Raw genomic sequence first — 19,579 nt, 5'->3', positions numbered from 1 at the left:
GCGGAAGGCGCGAGTGCCGAGCGGCCCCGGATGGCCGGGGCGCCGCAGCGGAGCTCCTCCTGCCACCCTCGGCGTGGGGCTGGCTGGCTGGCGCCCGGGGGGGGGATCAAGTCGGGGGGGGGGGGCGCCTACGACCGTCGTTACAACGAGGCTGCCCTATAGGTCGGTGGGGCTGACTCGTCTGCCGGACCTTGGCTCGGCTGGCCCCGCCTGGGGTGGAAAGGAGGCTCTTTGCTGGCTCTCCAGACAGGCCGGCCTCCTCCCCTTGGGTGGGCTTCCTCTATCAGCGCTGAAGTTTTGGAACCCCGCGGGGTCCTTTTCCTGATTACCCCAGAAGTCCCCAAACTTGGCACTTTTGAGACTTGTGGACTTCAACTCCCAGAATTCCCCAGCCAGCTATGCTTGTTGAACAGATCATTGAACTGATGGGAAAATGTGACTGACAGAATATTAAAAGTGGGAGAAGGCTTGAAAAACTCCCAAATAATTGATCAAATTATCTCTTTTCCTGCTCCTTGGCTGAAAAAATGACCAATCGCCTGTCATCTCCGCCAAGCTTATATCAGTTTCTCAACCTTGGCAACTTTAAGACTTGTGGACTTCAACTCCCAGAATTCCCCAGTGAGCCATGTTGGCAGAGAACATTCACTGGCATCCTATTGGTGCAAAGCAGGTGTGGTCATATCCTCCCTGTGCCTGGGGCAAATCGTTTGAGCAGAGCCGGTGCGCTCTGGAGTGAAACCCTGGGTGATGGCATTTCCTCTGGGAAGCAGGAATGTGCTCCTTTGCCACAGTGGCCGTTGGCGTTTGTAGGCCACAGGAAGCTGACTCTGATGCCACAGGCCTCCCGTCCATCTGGTCAGACCAGAAGGGAGGAATGCGGAGGTGGTGACCTCCACTCGGCTGCAATGTGGAAAGGCAAGTTGAGGTGGTGCTGGCCATCCTCCAGGGTCACCTTGTTTACTTTACAGACGCTCAAGGGTGTCCACAAGGGGCTGGTCGGAAAACTTGAGAAGACGGCCAGGATGGCATGATTAAAACCTGACCTGGTTTTTTAATGTACAGCCTGTGGTAAAATGCATTTAAAAAAAAACAAGTGCAACTTTGATTATACCGTCGTCATCAACATCTTCTTTCAGAACTGAGATGGGGAGTCGCCCCAAGAATATCCCCGAACGGGAACCGGGAGAAGATTGGCACTCTGGGCAAGCAAAGCTGCCACCCTCTTGCCCAGTCGGTTGGCTTAGTGCTCTCAGAGTCCCCGGCCGGCAGTGACTGTATTTACCTACTTCAATAGCAATAGCAATAGCAGTAGACTTATATACCGCTTCATAGGCCTTTCAGGCCTCTCTAAGCGGTTTACAGAGAGTCAGCATATTGCCCCCAACAATCTGGGTCCTCATTTTACCCACCTCAGAAGGATGGAAGGCTGAGTCAACCCTGAGCCGGTGAGATTTGAACCGCTGACCTGCTGATCTAGCAGTAGCCTGCAGTGCTGCATTTAACCACTGCGCCACCTTGGCTCACTGCTTTGTTCTCTTCCATTCCCAGGCCTCGTTTTCATCCAGATTGCTGGTGGTGAAAATTGAAAGCATCCGTGGTAACTCATATAAAAACAAAACATTCAAATTCATATTCAGTGATAAGATAAACCCCAGGTCCTCATTCTGCCCACTTGGTGCCTTCTCAGTGGGAAATATCATTTCAAGAGCTGTGGTGGTGCACTGGTGAGAATGCAGTATTGCAGTATTCTGCTGCCTGCCCGCTGCCTGTAATTTAGCAGTTCGAATCTCACCAGGCTCAAGGTTGACGCAGCTTCCGTCTTTCCAAGATCCATAAAATGAGCCAGATTGTTGGGGGCAAGAGGCTGGCTCTGTAAACCACTCAGAGAGGGCTGTAAAGCCCCGTGAAGCAGTATGGAAGTCTATTGCTATTTTATCACTTTTGGGCTAAGAACAAGCATAATTTTTCCCTAGTCTGAGTGGGATTTTTTGAGATGACATCAAGGAGAGAAGAGTTTGAATTTCCCCCGGAAAGTGGCGTGCAAAGTGAGAGGATTCAGCAGCTACTGGAAAAGCTGTTACTGATTGCGCGCGGGGCCTCTCCTGGGACAGCCCTCCCACACCCAGGAAATCCTTGGAGGATGAGCCCAGGTTACAATCCTCTGGGAAGTCAAAGAGGCAGCACCCAAACTTTGAGGGATTTAAAGGACAAAACATGCACCCTGGATTTAATCTGGAAGTCTCTGGATAGTCAGTGCAGTTTGTCCAAACAGGGGCCACATGTGGCCTTTTAGAAAGCTTTGGCACATGGTGGAGACTTGGGGGTTCTTTGCCCCTCCAAACTAAGGAACCGTTGGCTACTTTGATTTGTTCCCCTCAGCCTGAAATGAAGGCTTGGTACTCGTGTGATTGGTAAGAAGAGAGCAGGCCAGCACCTCCTACAATCCCCAGTGTTTTCTGCCACAGCTCAGGCCATTCGTGGCGGATGAGAACTGAGATCTAAGACACCAAGTGGTGGGAGGTTTGGTGTATCCTGGTGAGGGGAAGTGACCCCCCGTGTCCACTCCCTCCCAAAGAGGGGAAGTGCCCTCTTTGGAGACCAGGGGTTCCCAAGGTTGCCATCTAGTTAAGCTAAGCTTAACTGTGTGGTCCAAAGGCCCATTTATGACTCCAGGCGGAGACTCTTGGAGATCTGCAGGGGGCCTGGAGCTGGGACAGAGTCAACCCTGCTTGCTGTTAGGGGTGATATGTGCCACGCCTCGTGACCCGACAAAAGGGCGAACGACAAAACCGCGCTGACTAAACCATGTCGCTAAAACCGCGACGTCATCAACGCGCCAACAACAGCGCGGAGACAGAAGGGCGATTTCAGTCGACAGAGGGGCGATTTAAGTTAAGGTAAGGGTTAGGTTTAGCGTTACGTTTAGGGTTATGTTTAAGGTTAGGTTTAGTTTTACAGCGCGCTTCTGTTGCCACGCTGTTGTCGGCGCGATTCAGCGCTCATTCGTCGGAGCGCTTTAGAACACGCGGTTTTGTCACCGCGGTTTAGTCAGGCGCGGTTTTGTCGTTCGCCCTTTTGTCGGTGAACCCCACGCCTCCCTCCCCTGCAGCCGGTTTCCTTCAACTGAGTTGTGTTGAAGCCTCTGCACAAATGCCAACCCTTTGCAGAGGTGCTCTGGGGAACTGAATGCAGCCGGTTGCCAGTCTGTGCCCAGCTCCATCACTCTTAGGGAACTGGGAACATCACAAGCAAGCTGGGGACACTCAGGCATGTCTCTGCCACCACCGAACCTGGTGTGGCTGTGCTTGACTGACCAAGGCTGGAAGAGAGCCAGTTGACTGAGAAGCTGCAAGACTTTTGAATGGGCAGGTCCCAGTTCCAGGACTCAGCATCATGTGCTAGGGGAAAAAGGGGGGCTTGCATAATAGGCACCAGGGAAGAGCAGTGAGCAGAGCCATTTCTCTGAAAAGCTGAGTGACGTTGCTGGCCAAGAACATCAACGAGCAGCTTCAGCTGGTGACAACCAGTCTCCTGCACACACTTCTGGGCGCCCCCCCACCCCAATAGGCCAAGGCCAGGCTGAGCACGAAGAAGGGGGTGCCAGGCTGTTCCCACATTTCTGCAGGTGTCTGTAGGAGATGCTTCTTGGCTTTCATTTTCCACTGTCATTGTCTTATCTTTCCTAGCATTTTCCTGTATCTGGTTTTATTAGTTTATAATATAACATACAAAGAAAATACAAAAGCAAGTGTTAGGGAAATTAGGGAAGAAAAAAAGGAAGTGAGTAATGGGGGAAAGGAAGGGGAAAAGGGGAAAAAAAGACATTGACTTCCGACTCTTTTGGTGCAGTTGAATAAGGCGTTGAGATCCACGCTCAACATTTTACTTTTTCATAATCGTAATAGAAACTAGCCATTTCTGTAACAACATATCCATCTAATCCAGTGGTTCCCAAACTTGGCAGCTCTGCTGGCTGGAGAATTCTGGGAGTTGAAGTCCACAAGTCTTAAAGCTGCCAAGTTTGGGAACCACTGATAAGTCAAAGTTTCATCTTTTTCCACCTCAAGCACAAAGGCCTCTCTCCTTCCTGGCATTATTGTAAAGCACTTTGGGATGCTGTGTGGAAGCAGAAGGCTGGTCGTCCACAGTTTTAGGAAATTCTATACCTAATCTTACATTGGGAAGTTTGAAAACCTTCATTGCCAACCACATAAGGAGGACAATTCCCTCTTCCTTGACGTTTTAAGGGCTTCTCTGGATTAACCGAATCGCCTCAATTCTTTCCTTCGGGTCCCTACAATGATTCAACTGCTCTGCTTTGTGCCTTTCAGGGGCTGGGAGGGGTTTCTGGGTAGCGCAGGAGAGGCCTGGAAAGCTCTTCCAACGTCTCTCGGGTCAGTCAGAAGCTCCGGCCGAGACCTTTCGCATGCCCAGCCGCCTTCCCCAGCTTCGAGAGTTGGCAGCCGAGGCTCCCGGGTGATAGGAAGGGCCCCTGTGAGGTGACTCAGAAGAGTGGCACAATAGACCTTATGGGAGGAAGGTGTGGCAGGTGTGGCTTCCCACCCAAAGTCTTGGCACTCAAAGGCTCCTGAAACTCCCTCCCACCTGGGCCTCTCCCTGCAACAGACCGGAGCCACCCTGATACCCCACCCGGAGAGAGTGGCCGTTCAGGAGGAGGCCTGCAGGGCAGAGAATCAAGGATGGGAGAATTCAGCCCCTCCTTCTAGCGATCTCAGCTCGGGAAGCGGTCCAATCCGCAAGCACAACTTTAGGAAAGGCCAACAGCCCCCCCTCCCCATCACACCCATTGGACTCCCCCCTTCTGGTCTTTCCCAAGGCACAGCATCAGCCCCTCCCTTGGAAAAGGGTCACCTGACCCGAGAGATGCCCAGTGCCAGCGGTGAAGAGGCGGGTCTGGAATCAAGCAAGACCAGCCAGGGGTGGGGCATCCTCTCCCTGAGTCTTGGGCGACACCAAGCGGAGGCCTTCAGTACTGCCTTCCGACTTGGGAAGCCCAGTGAAAGGGGGGCTCCTGCCCTTCCCCCGGATTTAGTCCTTGACCTATGGCCATAATGGGGACCACAATTCCCATGGCTAAGCAAGGAGGTTGTTAAGCGAGTCACGCCTGAGTTTAATGACTTTTTTTGCCAGGGCTGTTAAGCAAAGCTCTGCAGTTCTTAAGTGAATTATTCGTATTTCTTAACCCTCTCAGAGAGGAGGAGCTCATGGGGCTGTTAAGGGAATCCATCTTTGCCCACTGGCTTTGCATGTCAGAAGCCGGCTGGGAAAGAGGCAAATGATGATCAGGTGACCCCCATGTGGGGATCCTGCAAAGACCCCGCCTCCTTTTCTGTAATGTTGCAGCATTGGCTGAATGAATAGCCGTAAGCCTAGGACCACCTGTGCTCCCAGGTAAATGCACTTGGGCCATTCCCTGAATGCGTCATTCCCTTCTGCCGTGCCAGGCTCCCCTTTCCCCTTTCTGGAACGATGGCGCCAGTGGTTTCTAACTGCCCCCTTCTCCCTTCGGACAGCTCTGGGCAGCCCTTGGGGTCATCCCAGCCCTTCCCACCCATCCATCCATCAGGCAGAGAAAGGCTGCTAAGGACGTCCTTTATTCTCCCATTCCCCTCCCCGCGTCTGAAAGAAGCACATGGTGCTCAGCGTCCTTCGTGGTCGGCTGGGAGGCTCCCAGGCTCAGCCGGGTCCCATCAGGAAGCGGCCACCTGGGTCAGGGGTTCCTCGAGGTACTGCACCAGGGCCTGAGCCTGCGGAGAGAAGGGAGAACGTTGGACCTGGCAAGAGAGCCCTGCAGCCTCGGCTCAGCTGCCAAAGAAGCCCCAGTGCAGAGCTCTGCTCTCATGAGAGGCTCCCTTGCGGCTGGGGAGAGAGAGAGAGAGAACGGCTACTCTAAAGGTTCCTGCAGGAAATTTTAAACCATGGAATTTTAGTCTAATATGGTGTAGGCCAGGGGTGGGTTCCTGCTGGTCCTTGTGGACCGGTTGGTCGGTGAACCCGGAAGTAATTAACTTCCGGGAACGCTGGCAATGTTCCCTCTAAGGTGTATAGCAGCCGCACACGTGGCAACGAAACACAGCGCTGCAGTTTCTAACTGCCACGCAGTGATTTCTGTCACAGGATCCGGAAGCTGAGGGGGCCTCAGAAAATCTAGGGTTAGCAGGGGCACAAGGACGGCAGCAGGAGCTTACGCGGCACAGCTGGTCTCCTAGGACCTCCTAGGCGCTGGCTGCGCTGCTCATTACCGTCAGTCGCCCCGTTTTCAGCAAAGCAAGCGCGGGGAAGTCCTTTGTGGGCGGCCAGTCTTAGCCGCTTGTGCCCGGCGCTCCGGCTGAAGTGAACCCCCAAAGCCCCCGCCACCCCCGGAATATCTGCTGCCGCCTCCTCCACCTCCAACAGCACTGCCGGATTTGCTGCCCGACGCTGCGGCTGAGGTGAAGCCGCCAAAGCTCCCGCCGGCACCCCCGCCCGTGGCAGTGGTGCCTCCCCCTCCCCTCGGAGCACCTGAGCTGGGCCCCGCGTTACCCCTCCTCCTCCGCCGTGCTTTAGAGGACCCATGAGGCTGCGGGAACCAGTAGGAAGGCGGCGGAGGGGGCGGGAGCAGGAAAAAAAGGCCTCAGGGCTTCTCAAAAGCACGGCGGAGGAGGCGGCGGCAGGGGTAATGCGGAGCCCACCTCAGGTGCTCCGAGCGGAGGGGGAGTCGCCGCCGCTGCCACGGGGGTGTGTGTGGTGGAACCCAGCGGGAGCTTTGGCGGCTTCACCTCAGTCACAGCGCCGGGCAGCAAATGTGGTGGTGCTGTTGGAGGAGGAGGCAGCAACAGTTATTCTGGTGGCGGCGGGGGCTCGTCAGCATCTTCAGCGGCAGCCCTACCCCCTGTAAAAAAAATGAAGATGGAGCAGATCCGCGCAGATGACGTCGCCACAACATGACTGGAGGAGGAATTCTGGGAGTTGAAGTCCACAAGTCTTAAAGCTGTGAGGTTTGAAGACGCCTGGGTTTTTTTTTTCCTAAAGGGTTAGGGGTATAAGGATCTCATAACTTGACATCTTTAAGACTTGCATGCTCCAATGCCAGAGTTTCTGAATAGCTACTTGGACCAACCTAAGTACTAATTCATAATTTCATATCCGGTCACATGGGTGGCAAGCCACTCCCATCCAGTCACATGGGTGGCAAGCCACTCCCACAAAGGAGGCCACACCCACAGAGTAGGTTCCAACAATTTTTTGGAACCCCCCACTGGTGTAGGCCATGGCAGTGCAGTGTGATTTTTGACGTGTCTCATGAGAATCCAGAAAATAGGATTAATTTCATAATCCAGTACTTAGGTTGATAACCATGTATAAGCATGTCATGAAATATTACTGAAAATATTATTCCAAAGACTGTTTGAAGTCTGATCCTACATGCAGGAATAGGAGATATTGGTCTAATTCATTGGACAGGAAGCTTCTTACGGACTTTTTTGTGTAGAAATGAACAAAATGAATCTTTCTACAATTATGATGATTACAGAAAGAAGAGCAATAAGATATAACTTCTTCCTTTGTACTTATAAGTGGAGTGAAAAATATCAGGATCCATTTCTTTATATATTTTTCCCCGTCTTTCCTATTTTTCTTCCCCCTTACCTTCGCTTTCAACATGCCAAAGCCCACCGTCTCCTTTGCATACATGCACAGCAGCAGGTTAGCCACTCTGGTGATTGCCACGCGGCCCTCCTGGATTTTGGGAAAGAATAGAGAGGGAGGCTAGGAGACGCGATTCCTAAAAGGAGATCTCTTGGCCTGGCCCCCAGCACCCCTCCACTCTGGCCCCGGAGCAACTCGGGACAACTTTCACCAACAACTTTCTTCTATAAGGAACGTTACAGAGAAAGTGGGCATTGCTGCAACTTGAGATACCTTTGCAGGAACTAGATTACTGGATTCCCTTCCTGCTGCATTTCAGATCTGGGTGAAACAGCCCTGATCATCCTCTCGCCTTCCAGAGGAGGGGTGGGCAACTATAGATGACCTGTGGACTTCCACTCCCAGAATTTTGGGAAGTCCACAGATTGCTAAGGGCCCATAGTTGCTCAGCCCTGTAGCGAAGGCTTCTAAAAACAGTGTCCAAGCAGGCCAGAGAGAGGAAATAAAATCTTAGTGCGCATACCATGCAGTCCATCAGAATGAACTTCAAGTTGTCCTCATTGAACGCTTGATGCCCATTCTTGTCGTAGGCCACCCATATATTGCTGGCTATGGCAGCTGTGACTCTGGCATCTGTGTCTCCGTAACCGGAATAAGCAAGAAGGGAGCCCTCGTTGTTCAGAAGCCTGGAGGAGGAGGAGGAGGAGGAGGAGGAGGAGGAAAGAATGCCAAAACACACGGATGAGGTTGGGGTCTTGGAAGACTTGCGCAAAAGCCCTTTTGAGTCCGATAACCATTTGACCATAAGGATCTTGCTAAAACAGACCATGGTCCTGAACGGACCAGTAATCGGGTCACTTCGGAACAGTCAGAAGGCCAAACAACTCTCTTCCCTCTCTCTCTCTCTTTCTCTTTCCCTCTCCCTACCTACCTACTGTATTTCTCTCTCTCTCTATCCCTGTCTTCCCAGCAATTTACAGTTTACATATATGCTGCTGTAGAAATGCCATACATGCTGTATGGCTTTAAACCAGCCTGCAGGGCAAGAGTGTTGGACATCGGTGGGGATTCTGGGAGTCGGAATCCACACAAGTTGCCAAGATTGAGAAACGACGGTCCAGAGGGGGAAAAAAAATGCCAACGATGAAGTCTTTCCCGGAGTTACAGGAAGTCCTCGACTTACAACAGTCCACTTAGTGACCATCTGAAGGGACAATGGGGGTGGAAAAAGTGACTTACGACCGTTTTTCACACATATGACCGTTGCAGCATCTCCACGGCCTCCGGATCAAGACTCAGGCTCTTGGCAACTGACCCTTACTTAGGACTTAGGAGGGTGGCAGAGCCCCGGGGTCATTTGGTCACCTTGGGCGGCCCTGACAAGCAAACTCAACAGAGAAGGAAGGTTTACTTAAGGCAGTGGGTCCCAAACTTGGCAACTTTAAGACTTGTTGGACTTCAACTCCCAGAATTCTCCAGCCAGCAGAGCTGGCTGGAGAATTCTGGGAGTTGGAGTCCACAAGTCTTAAAGTTGCCAAGCTTGGGACCCACTGACTCAAGGCAGCCATCCTCCGCCGCAGCGGCTGCGCTTGTATTCCGGCTCCCTCCTCGCCCTCGTCCCCCCCAACTGCCAGGCGGCGGAGGAGCCTCCGTGGGCCTCGGAGCCCCTTCCAGGCGCGGCTTTCGGGCCCGGGGGGGGGGGGGGAGGCAGGGCAGGGCGGGGCGGGGGGACTCACAAAGTGCTCTGGACGCCTCCCGTGTTGGCCTGGCTCAGCACCTGCGTCAAGGCCTTCGGGCGCAGCATGGCCGCCTCTCCGCGCTCAGGAAGGGAGACGGGGGAGACTCCAGCGCCCGGCTTGCCCAGCTGATCGGGCCCGCGCCCCCCGGTGCACGCTGGGAGTGGTAGTCTCCGGCCTTTCTTCCTGCCTTTCCTCGGCGCCGCTCTATCCCCGCGCCTCTATCCACCGGGGCACTCTGGGAGCTCGCCTCGCTGCGCCGCCCGTCGCTCAGGCGACACCGGGGCCTAGCCCGTAGGAGCCCGGGCGCCGTTCTTTGGGGCCTGGAGGGACGCTACGCTTTTCCGGGACAGGGCTTTCGCAAGGACGGCGCGGCTTCCCGGAACAACCCCACCCATTAACTCCGAACTCCGCAGGCGGCCCTCCGAGAGTTCCGGAAGTACGGCCAGGCCGCCGGAAGTACTCTCTGCGCACCCTCTCGCTCGCCGGCGGCCAAGATGGCGGAGCTGAGCAGCGGCGGCGGCGGCGCCTCGTCCTCCTCGCAGCCGGGCGGCGGGGGCGACGGCGAGGCCGCGGCGGCCACGGGCGCCCTGATCCGCGTGACGGTGAAGACGCCGAAGGACAAGGAGGAGATCCTGACCGGCGAGCGCATCTCCGTCAGAGAGGTCCGGGCGGGCGGGGCTGCCGGGGGAGGGGGGGGGGGGGAGGGGGAGGGGGGGGGAGGGGAGGGGGGGGGTCTCCGCGCTCAGCCTGACTCCCCTCCCCCCCCCATCTCCCCCCCCCCAGTTCAAGGAGGAGATTTCGCGGCGCTTCAAGGCCAAGCAGGAGCAGCTGGTGCTGATCTTCGCGGGGAAGATCCTGAAGGACGGCGACTCCCTGCTCCAGCACGGCGTGAAGGACGGACTGACGGTCCACCTGGTCATCAAGACCCCCCAGAAGTGAGGGGGGGAGGGGCTTCAGCGGAGGGGGGGGGGCGCTGGGGGGGGGGGGAGACCCGGCTCCGCCTGGCCGGGGGTGCGAATCAGGCCCCCACATGGGGGGGGGGGGTTGCGAGGGGGGTCCTTGCCTTTCAGGGGCTTCTGGGCCTCCGATGGGGGCATTAAGGGGGGGCTGAGGCTCCCTTGCAGGGAGGGCCAGTCTGGGCCGCCGTTCCTGCCTGCCGGGCACAGGAGACTCCCCGCTTCTTTATTGCTGGTCACCGGTTGGCAAGGACAGCAGGAGAACCCCGAGAGCTGGGAGGGCCCTGGGAGGCGGTCTAGTCCAGCCCTCCACTCAAGCAGGGGACCCCGACCATTCCAGACAAGTGTCCTTAAAAGCCTTTGCGCAATGGAGCAGTTCTCCCTGCCAGGAAATCCCTCCTTAGGTCCAGGTTGCTTCTCTCCTCGGTTAGTTTCCATCCGTTGCTTCACAGGTTGCCAGCTTTCCCTTGGGAAAGGATATAAAGGCAGAGCTAAGATTGGGTAATGAAACACCCGCAAGAAAACAGCCGAGCTCAGAGAGCAGCAAAGCCGCCTCACAATCCTGAGCCTTCGACCCTTAACTCCCCTGATTGGACTCCCCTGTTGGGATATCTCGCACCCCCTGCCCACCTTCAGGCAGTGGCTGCCTCCCCAGGGGCGATGCTCATGTCCCGCTTGGTTTGCAGGGTGCAAGAACCTCCCGGGGTGACGGCGGCTTCCCTCCCTGTCCCCTCCGCCACTGCTTTGCCTGCCACCGGGGTAGTTCTGAGCCCCCCTGCAGCTCCTGCGTCCCCTGCAGCCCCCTCCCAGCCGTCCACGTCCAGCAGCGGCCTTCCAGACGTGGGAAACAGCAGCTGGAGGAGCAGCGCGTTGGGAGCCACGCCAGGGCCAGCTGGGGAAGGGACGCCCAGCGGAGCCACCTCCATCCTGTGTAAGTAAGAACTCTCTTCACCCGCAGAGCTCTTAGGAAGCAGCTCAGGGAGGCGGACGCTGTTTCTTGGGGGGTGGGGTGGGGTCTGAGTTGCCAGGTGGCCCTGGGGCCGAGTCCATTCAGAGATGGCAAAAAAAACGACGAGGGACGGGCTTTCAAATACCTGCAGACAGGAATGATGGACAGACAGCTAAAGTTTGAGAGGCAGTTTTCCTGCTTCTCCTTAAGTTCTGTTCCAGGCCGGATGTGGGTCGTCAGGCCTCCCACAGCCAGATCCCTTAGGAAAGAGAGACCCTCGACTCCGTTTGGGTGAAGGGAGAGTTCTTTTACTAAAAGTTGCTGGCTGTAGGAAAGTCAAGGAAGAAGTAAGATTCCTACGTGAAAGGTTACACATTTCCCCTCCTCTTGCCCTCCCCTCCCTGCCTTGACCGGTTCATCTCCAGCCTCCAGAGAGCCGCAGAGGTGTTTGGAGAACCGCTGAGAAGTTTGGAACAATCTATATTCCACTCGGAGGGATGTTGGCACAAACTGGTTCCACGCCTCTCTGGTCTTCCTCAACCTGTTATGCCCCCCCCCCCCTATGTCCCATCATGTTTCTTGCCCATTTGTCCCCCATCCCCTAAATGCTGACGGCTGGATGCCGGCAAGGAGCCAAGCCGAAGATTTGACCGCTGCTTCCTTCCTTTTCTGCCTGTCCTCTCCCAGCCGGCTTTGGTGGCGTTGCTGGGCTTGGCCACCTGGGGATGGGCTCAGCAAACTTCATGGAGCTTCAGCAGCAGATGCAGCGGCAGCTGATGTCCAGCCCGGAGATGCTGTCCCAGATCATGGAGAACCCCTTGGTCCAGAGCATGATGTCCAACCCGGACTTCATGAGGCGGATGATCACGGCCAACCCCCAGATGCAGCAGCTGATGGAACGGAACCCGGAAATCACCCACATGCTGAACAACCCCGAGCTGATGCGCCAGGTGGGCACCTTCTCCGCTCTCCTTTGACTTGGGGGAAGGCGGCCTCGGCAGGTGAGGCCAAAGCAGGTGGGAGGAGCACGGCCCGTAAGCGCCCTTCAGCTACGACGGTTAGCAGTTCCCAACCAATGTGGGACCTTCTCTGCTCTGCACCCAGGGAGGGTCGCCTGATCTGGGCTCCCTGCTTCCTCCTGGTAGCTGAAGCACCTTTGAGGGGTACCTGAAGCAGAGAGAAAGGAGGGAAGGCTTTCAGGAGGGTTTGTGCTGAGGAACCCTGGGGAGAGAAGGGGCGTGGTTGGAAGGCCCTGGTGATTCGGATCAGCCCCCCCCCTGCAAGACTCCCCTCGGCGGTGGGGAATTTCCTCCCCTGGAAAGGCCTGGGTGACGCTGAGTCCCACCTGTGCGCTGGAAGCCCCTGAGAGCCACATTGGAAGCTTCTGAGCACGTGAGATTTGATTGGCCGGCTGACGTGGGACAGGCCGGGTGGAGGCTCAAAGTAGCCCTTTGTTGAATATCCCTGATGCGTTTGTCTCTTGAGTGACAGCTGCCAGTGAGATGGTTGGAGAAATAGGTTGTGTGGGACGTCTAGCCAAGCAGGGCTTTGTGTCTCGGGGCAGAGATTTTCAGGGCCTCCCCCTCCTGGCTTTGGGGAGAGGGGATGGATGGGCTCACCTGGGGGAGGGAACTGTCCCCTGAAAGCTTCAGCCACGTTGATTGTTCTCCTTGGTCCAACTGTCCTCTGCATACCGGAAGCCAGGCCCTCTTCCTCCCCCTGGTCCTAGTGCTGGGCAGTCCATGGTTCACATCCTCCTGCAGACCAGCTAAGGCAGTCTTTCTCAACCTTGGCCACTTGAAGATGTCCGGACTTCAACTCCCAGAATTCCCCAGCCAGCGAATGCTGGCTGGGGAATTCTGGGAGTTGAAGTCCGGACATCTTCAAGTGGCCAAGGTTGAGAAAGACTGAGCTAAGGTGCGTTAATGACTCATCGTTTAAGACCTGACCAACCATTTTTTCAGTCCAGCCTGTTTCCAGAAGAAGAGCTTTTCCAAACAGTGTTTCGCACCCTCTCCTGCCTGCTTGGAGCCTGGTTTCTGGCTGGGTCTGGCCTGGTCGTTTTGCACCATCGCAGCGGGCGCTTCTGCCTGCCTTGCTCTGTCACCGGAAGCTGGTTCAATGCTGGTCAATCCTTGCTTCTTTCAGGCTCTTAGGAAAAGAGTGTAGGCGGTGTCCAATTAATTAATTACTTTTTATGCCACCCTCCTACTCCAGCGGGTCTCATGCCACAAAAAAAGGGCAGTGCCAAGCAAGGTGCCCCCTCCCCCCCAATCGGCTTAAGTCCTCCGTCTCTCTCTCCTCAGACCATGGAGTTGGCTCGCAACCCAGCCATGATGCAAGAGATGATGCGCAACCAGGACCGAGCCCTGAGCAACTTGGAGAGTGTCCCCGGAGGGTACAATGCTTTGCGGCGCATGTACACGGACATCCAGGAGCCGATGTTCAGCGCTGCCAGGGAACAGGTGTGTGCATGGCTCTGCTGTTTCCAGCGGCTAATTAGAAGAGCAGAGTCTTAAGTCACGACCAGCCGGGACTCCTGGCTTGGGCGTCTCCTACAGTTGTACCCGCTGTTCCGTGGGGAGAGTCGTATGTTCGCGTGTCCTTAGCAGCCCAGGTGGGTGGAAGTGTGACCCGTCAAAACTGCGCTCGACTAAACCGCGCCCGACTAAACCACGTCGCTGACGTCATCAACAGGGCGACAACAGCCAGCGCGGAGAAAGAAGAGTGCTTTAAATAGCGCTTTGAAAGCAAGCCAATTCAACTTAAGGTAAGGGTTAGGTTTAGGGTTAGGTTAAGGGTTAGGTTTAGGACTAGGTGTAGGAGTAGGTTTAGGGGGGTTAGGTTTAGGTTTAGGGGTTAATTTTAGGTTTAGGGGTTAATTTTAGGTTTAGGGGTTAATTTTAGGTTTAGGGTTTACAGTGTGCTTCTGTCTCCGCGCTGTTGTCACCCTTTTGATGACGTCAGCGACGCGGTTTAGTCGGGCGCAGTTCAGTCGGGCGCGGTTTTGTCAGGGAACAGGGTGGAAGTCCTGGGGGCTTTCTTGGCTCAAATGTGGGTTGTAAGGAAGACCCAGTCCGATGTAGCAGAACCCCGAGTAGCCTTCAGGATTACGGAGGCTTTGTGAGCAGCCAGGCTTCTGGAGGGCTCCCCTCCGTGCTGCTTCTGGGGATCCCCGAGAGGCCCCAGGTCAGCTTAGCCCTCCCCCCCCCCGACGTGAGTTGATCTGCAGCCCCCCCACCCCCGCCCCCTCCGTGTCCAGGCAGCCGCCGGTGGGGATGTTCCTTTTGCCACTGGCTTCTCTTTCTAGTTTGGCAACAACCCCTTCTCGGCCCTCTCTGGGAGTTCGGACGCCGCAAACGCGCAGCCTCTGCGGACGGAGAACCGAGAGCCGTTGCCCAACCCTTGGAATCCCGCTGCTGCTTCTCAGGAGCCGGAGAACGGAGGCAGCCCTGAGCCCGTCCCCAGCCGGAGCACCCCCACCGTCTCCAACCCTCTGGGCATCAACGCAGCTGCTTTGGGATCAGGTACGGCCGTCCCTGCTTTGCCAGCCTCGCCAGCCTTTCCGGCTCAGTGCCACCCGCTTGCGTTCAGAGGAGGCCCTCGCGCTCCACCGGCCCTCGAGCACCGAGGGTCCCTGCTGCCTTGTGAGTTGATGCTGTCCATGCGTTGCACCTGGGATGCAAATTAAGTAGAAACCCTGGATTTTCAAAGGGAAAGGTGGTCTGTTTCTCGTGCAACTCAGGGCAGTTTGGGCAAAGCATTGATGGGCAGGCGGACGGGCAAACCAGCTGCCAAACCAACTCCGGCCGTGGCTGCTGGGAACTGAAGGCCCCACGCCTGGCTATGGAGCTGGTGCGGGGAGGGGGCTGCAGGGAGATGAGAACTAGTGAAATTCCTGAGGTGACCCTGTTTCTAGAGAAACCTCCCCACAGAACTCGGCCCCTAAGGCTGCCCCCGTCCTGCCCCACTTCCCGTATTGTTCCTTTCTCTTCCTGGGATTGGGGGCTTCCGATTCAAGGGGGGCTGATAATCGTCCTGCAAAGGACAGTAACCCCGGAGGCCTTTTCTTCTGCGCCTTCCGTGTGTTTCGCAGATGGGCATGACGTAAACATCCATCTCTTTCCCCCCTAAATCGCTTCTGTTCTTCCCTTTTTTTAAAGTAAGGGGGGCTTGGGGGAGGGGGGGGGGCTTGCTATGGTTCCCTATCGATCAGAGTGGGCAAAACTCTTCTGGGGCACACGCACAGGTGAAGAGCAACGGTGACAGCTCATGTGCCCAGAGAGATGCCACTTCCGGCATGCGTGCCATAGGCTGCCCATCACGGCTGTCGGTGAATGTCCCTTCCCCCCCCCCATCCTCCCCCAACCCCGCAGGAATGTTCAGCAGCCCCGAGATGCAGGGGCTCCTCCAGCAGGTCTCCGAGAACCCTCAGCTGATGCAGAGCGTGATTTCGGCTCCTTACATGCGCACAATGTTGCAGACCCTCGCCCAGAACCCAGAGGTTGCGGCTCAGGTGAGCGCGGCTCTTTTTGCACCTGGCGGGGGGGGGGCGGTGAGAGATCCCCGGGGTCTCCTTTGCTGGACCACCGTTAAGAGCTAGAGAGAGGCTCTTGAGTCTCTGGCCCAGTGGCCCCTCCGGTGCATTTGCAGCCTGGTTTCCTTCAGGTAAATACAGGTGGTCCTCGCTTAGTGGCTCTTCATAGTGGCGGTGAAAAAGTAATTTTGCAGCCAATCCTCATATTTATGACCTCCGAAGGCCTCTAAGGCAAAGGAAGCCTGAAGTCAGGAGGTTTCATTCGGCTTCACTTAAAGTGTGGTTGCTAAACGAGGACTCTGTGTCCTAATAGATTATTGCCTGTGGAATGTGGTCTCCCGTGGGGGCGTACTCTGGGGGTACTTGAGGAAGGGGGGAGGTTCCTTCTCCTTGCTGATGGGTTGGTTTCCCAGCGTTTCGTTACCAGACTAGATGGCCTCTTCCGTGGGGTTCGCGGGATGCCCGTGCCAGTGGGCTTCTGCTCAGAAGGGCTCGGGGGTGTCAAGGGAGGGTCTTGGGCGGAGTCAGGTGGGAGTCGTCAGGGAGAGTCTGGTGATGGGGAGGTTACATCAGGGCCATTGGGAGCTGACCTGGGGGTGGGGGGCGGGGGGCTTCCGTGGGTCGGTTGGGGCTCGGAGCCTCTGAGGTTGGCTTCTGAAGGGTTCGAAGGCTGGTTGTAGGTCGGGGGCTCTGTGGGTGGAATGGCTGGGGGAGGGCCGGGCTTTGATGAAGGGACCCCCTCGAGTGGGGCGGGTGGCAGCCTGGCCGAGGCTTTGCTGCTGCTCCAATCGAGGGGCTGCTGTTGGGGGTCGGTGGGGGTGGAGATGAAGGACACATTCACCTACCAGCAGCTGAATCAAACGCTCGCAAACCGACCCACAAGCTCGGAGGACAAAATCCCACAGACATTCGCCCTCATTGCCAGGTCGGGGAATGGCTCGGCCTCCGCCCACTGAGCCTGGCTGCCCTGTTTCCTTGCAGATGATGGTCAACGCCCCGGTCTTTGCTGGCAACCCTTCGCTGCAGGAGCAGCTGCGCCTTCAGCTGCCCGCCTTCCTCCAGCAGGTGCGCCTGGGGGGAAAGCTGGGGGGGGGGGGGCTGCAGATTTGAGTCTGGAGTAGAGACAGTTCCCCCCCCCCCGGAGGAGAGCCAGCCCCCCCCCACCGCTTTGGGCTGAGGGTCCCCCTGTGGCTCTTGGTTGTGCCCCCAGATGCAGAACCCCGACTCGCTCTCGGTGCTGACGAATCCTCGCGCCATGCAGGCTCTGCTGCAGATCCAGCAGGGGCTCCAGATGCTGCAGACGGAGGCCCCGGGCCTCGTGCCCAGGTACCAAGAGGCGGGGGGGGGGGACACCGGGGGGGCGTCTGCCAAAGTGCTGCCTTTCTGGTGGCTGCGAGAGGAACCTCCCTGCCGCTTTCTGCCCGGCTCCTTCATGTCAGAAAGGTCTCCTTGCCTTGCAGTCTGGGCTCTCTGGGGACCCCCCAGCCGCCCCCACCTTCCGCTGGAGGAACTGCCGTCCTGGACCCCCCCCTGCCCAGCACCTCCCCAGCTGGAGACAGCAACCCCTCCCAGCAGCTCATGCAGCACATGGTGCAGCTCCTGTCCAGTGCCAACTCTCAGGTAGGCGGTGAGGGGTGGGGGCGGCTGCGTCCACGGGCATTTGTCCTCCTCTGACTGCTCAGCTCTTCCTCCGGGGGTTCACTCCCCCCTCCCCCCACTTCAAGGGAGCCGGGAAGCCCCTCCCTCTCCCCTGGAAGCTTTGAGTGAGGGCCAGGCGGGACCTCCTGCTTCCCAGCACCTCCCTGGCTCTTTGGAGGGCTGCCAAGGGTCTTCCGGGGGGGCGCTTGGCCCTTTGCCCCCCCCTTGGCTTGATGGAGATGTGGTTCCATGTTGCTGTTTGTCAGGATTCTCGGGGCTTTTAACTCGAACCCTCACCTGTCACCTGCCAGGGTCCGTTGGGGGGCCTGTAAATACCTGAAATAACGAGGCACCCGAGGCCTTCGTGGGCCACAGTTGCAGAGAGGTTTCCTTGGCAGCTTCCACAATGGCCGAGCTTCTTTGGCCAGGAATTGGGGGGGGGAGACTCAGAGATGGAGCTGCCTTGCAAAGGAGCCCAGGTTCAACTGTGCAGCAGAGCCACACGTCAGCGGTTGATCCCCCCGGGAATATTTTATTATGTTTTTTGTATTGTACCATTGTGGTAACTTCTATGCCATAAATGGTCTTAGAAGCTTGGCCAAATTTCAGCTCCACAAGAGTTGGGGGCTCTGGGTTTTGCACCCGTTCAAAGGCCTTTGTGCCCCAAGAGGGCCGCCCCGCGGTGCCCTTGCTCCGCCCACTTGAAGCGTTTGGGTAGCGTGTAGAGCAGAGGTTGGGCAGCTGCTGGGGACGACTGACAGGCGCGCCTGTGGCTGAGCAACTCACGCGGGTTTTCTCCTCCTCGCGGCAGGCGCAGAGCCCAGAGGTCCGGTTCCAGCAGCAGCTGGAGCAGCTGAGCGCCATGGGCTTCATCAACCGCGAGGCCAACCTCCAGGCCCTCATTGCCACCGGAGGAGACATCAACGCCGCCATTGAAAGACTGCTGGGCTTCCAGGCTTCCTAACGTCACGCGGGGCTTTTGGCACGCAAGGACCTTTCCAGGGGCAGCCAGGCTCGGACCCAGCACTGGCCCCCCTCCCATCCCTCAGAGACTGGAACACCCCCCCACCCACCCCCAGTTCAGCCCAGCCTTGCACCAAATGCTTGAGACCAGGCCTCTCCAACCTTGGCCAAGACCTGTGGACTTCGACTCCCAGAATTCCCTAGGCAGCTATATTGGTTGGGGGGGATTCTGGGGAGTCGAAGTCCACGGATCTCCATGTTGGAGATCCCTGCTTGAGATGCTGCATTGTGCATGGATTCCAGGACTCTCTTGAAACTCTTCCTGCCCCTCCCCTTCTTTGGCCCCTCCTTTGTTCTCAAAATGAAGCTCCTCCTTTTAGCTCATAGAAGTATAACTTCTAGAGATAACCCAAACTGTTGTGTTCTCTCAGTTTGCCCTTTGCTTAGATTTCCCCCCCTTTCCCCCCCCCCCCCAAAGCGAATCCACAAGGAGAGGCCAGCGTGGCCTTCCTGCCCAGAGAGAGCGTCTCGTGGGAGAGAGGAAGATGGGACAATGTTGTCAAATGCTAGTAAAGATAACCAGAAGGTCTTGTTGTGTCCCTTTCACGACTCTCCCTGTCTCTCCGCAGCAGGCGTCAGCCGGGGTGTCTGGCCGAGGGGAAGCTTGCTCTGCCCTTGCCACGGAGGGGGGGGTGCTGGCACCCGCTTCTACCCCAGTGGGGCTGGAGGGCCGGCATTCTCCCAGCACAAAGGGTGGCTTGGAAGGGTCTCCCCCCATGGGGGAAAGCTTCCCCTTGATGTGCCTGAAGAGCCGAGGTGGCGCAGTGGTTAAATGCAGCACTGCAGGCTACTGCTAGATCAGCAGTTCAGCGGTTCAAATCTCACCGGCTCAGGGTTGACTCAGCCTTCCATCCTTCCGAGGTGGGTAAAATGAGGACCCAGATTGTTGGGGGCAATATGCTGACTCTCTGTAAACCGCTTAGAGAGGGTTGAAAGCCCTATGAAGCGGTATATAAGTCTCACTGCTATTGCTGTGCTTCCTTCCTCTCTCTCTGATCCAGTAGCCTCCTCCTCCCATCCAGAGTCCTTGGAGGCCGTTGCTGGGGGGGCAGAAGATGGGAGGGGGGCCATCTACTGTCCTTAA

At 56.9% G+C, this 19,579-nt stretch overlaps 2 protein-coding genes across 2 annotated transcripts; one reads left to right on the top strand and one right to left on the bottom strand.

Annotated features, from left to right (window-relative positions):
* Positions 1 to 5,599: 5,599 nt before the first annotated feature.
* LAMTOR2 (late endosomal/lysosomal adaptor, MAPK and MTOR activator 2) lies at positions 5,600 to 9,744 on the bottom strand. The gene is made up of 4 exons (XM_032234053.1): positions 9,390 to 9,744; positions 8,177 to 8,339; positions 7,654 to 7,743; positions 5,600 to 5,771 (listed from the first exon to the last, which is right to left on the bottom strand). The coding sequence occupies exons 1-4, from the start codon at positions 9,455 to 9,457 to the stop codon at positions 5,715 to 5,717; spliced, it is 378 nt and encodes a 125-aa protein (XP_032089944.1). The 5' UTR covers positions 9,458 to 9,744; the 3' UTR covers positions 5,600 to 5,714.
* A 104-nt stretch (positions 9,745 to 9,848) lies between these two features.
* Positions 9,849 to 19,026, top strand: UBQLN4 (ubiquilin 4). Its single transcript, XM_032234052.1, has 11 exons — positions 9,849 to 10,054; positions 10,176 to 10,327; positions 11,035 to 11,279; positions 11,985 to 12,247; positions 13,604 to 13,762; positions 14,608 to 14,824; positions 15,674 to 15,813; positions 16,816 to 16,899; positions 17,045 to 17,160; positions 17,295 to 17,454; positions 18,284 to 19,026. The coding sequence occupies exons 1-11, from the start codon at positions 9,887 to 9,889 to the stop codon at positions 18,434 to 18,436; spliced, it is 1,857 nt and encodes a 618-aa protein (XP_032089943.1). The 5' UTR covers positions 9,849 to 9,886; the 3' UTR covers positions 18,437 to 19,026.
* Positions 19,027 to 19,579: the final 553 nt, after the last annotated feature.

Source organism: Thamnophis elegans, chromosome 17 (assembly GCF_009769535.1).
Source record: "Thamnophis elegans isolate rThaEle1 chromosome 17, rThaEle1.pri, whole genome shotgun sequence".
NCBI lineage: Eukaryota > Metazoa > Chordata > Lepidosauria > Squamata > Colubridae > Thamnophis > Thamnophis elegans.
The sequence above is the reverse complement of the archived record's forward strand: the minus strand, read 5'-3'. Positions and strand labels throughout refer to the sequence as shown.

Coding starts and splice junctions, on each gene's coding strand:
- LAMTOR2 (XM_032234053.1), bottom strand. CDS start 9,457: ATGCTGCGCCCGAAGGCCTTGACGCAGGTGCTGAGCCAGGCCAACACG. Junction 8,340..9,389: donor GGAGGCGTCCAGAGCACTTT/GTGAGTCCCCCC, acceptor CTCCTCCTCCAG/GCTTCTGAACAACGAGGGCT. Junction 5,772..7,653: donor TTGGCATGTTGAAAGCGAAG/GTAAGGGGGAAG, acceptor TTCTCTCCGCAG/GCTCAGGCCCTGGTGCAGTA.
- UBQLN4 (XM_032234052.1), top strand. CDS start 9,887: ATGGCGGAGCTGAGCAGCGGCGGCGGCGGCGCCTCGTCCTCCTCGCAG. Junction 14,825..15,673: donor CGCAGCTGCTTTGGGATCAG/GTACGGCCGTCC, acceptor CCAACCCCGCAG/GAATGTTCAGCAGCCCCGAG. Junction 17,455..18,283: donor TGTCCAGTGCCAACTCTCAG/GTAGGCGGTGAG, acceptor TCCTCGCGGCAG/GCGCAGAGCCCAGAGGTCCG.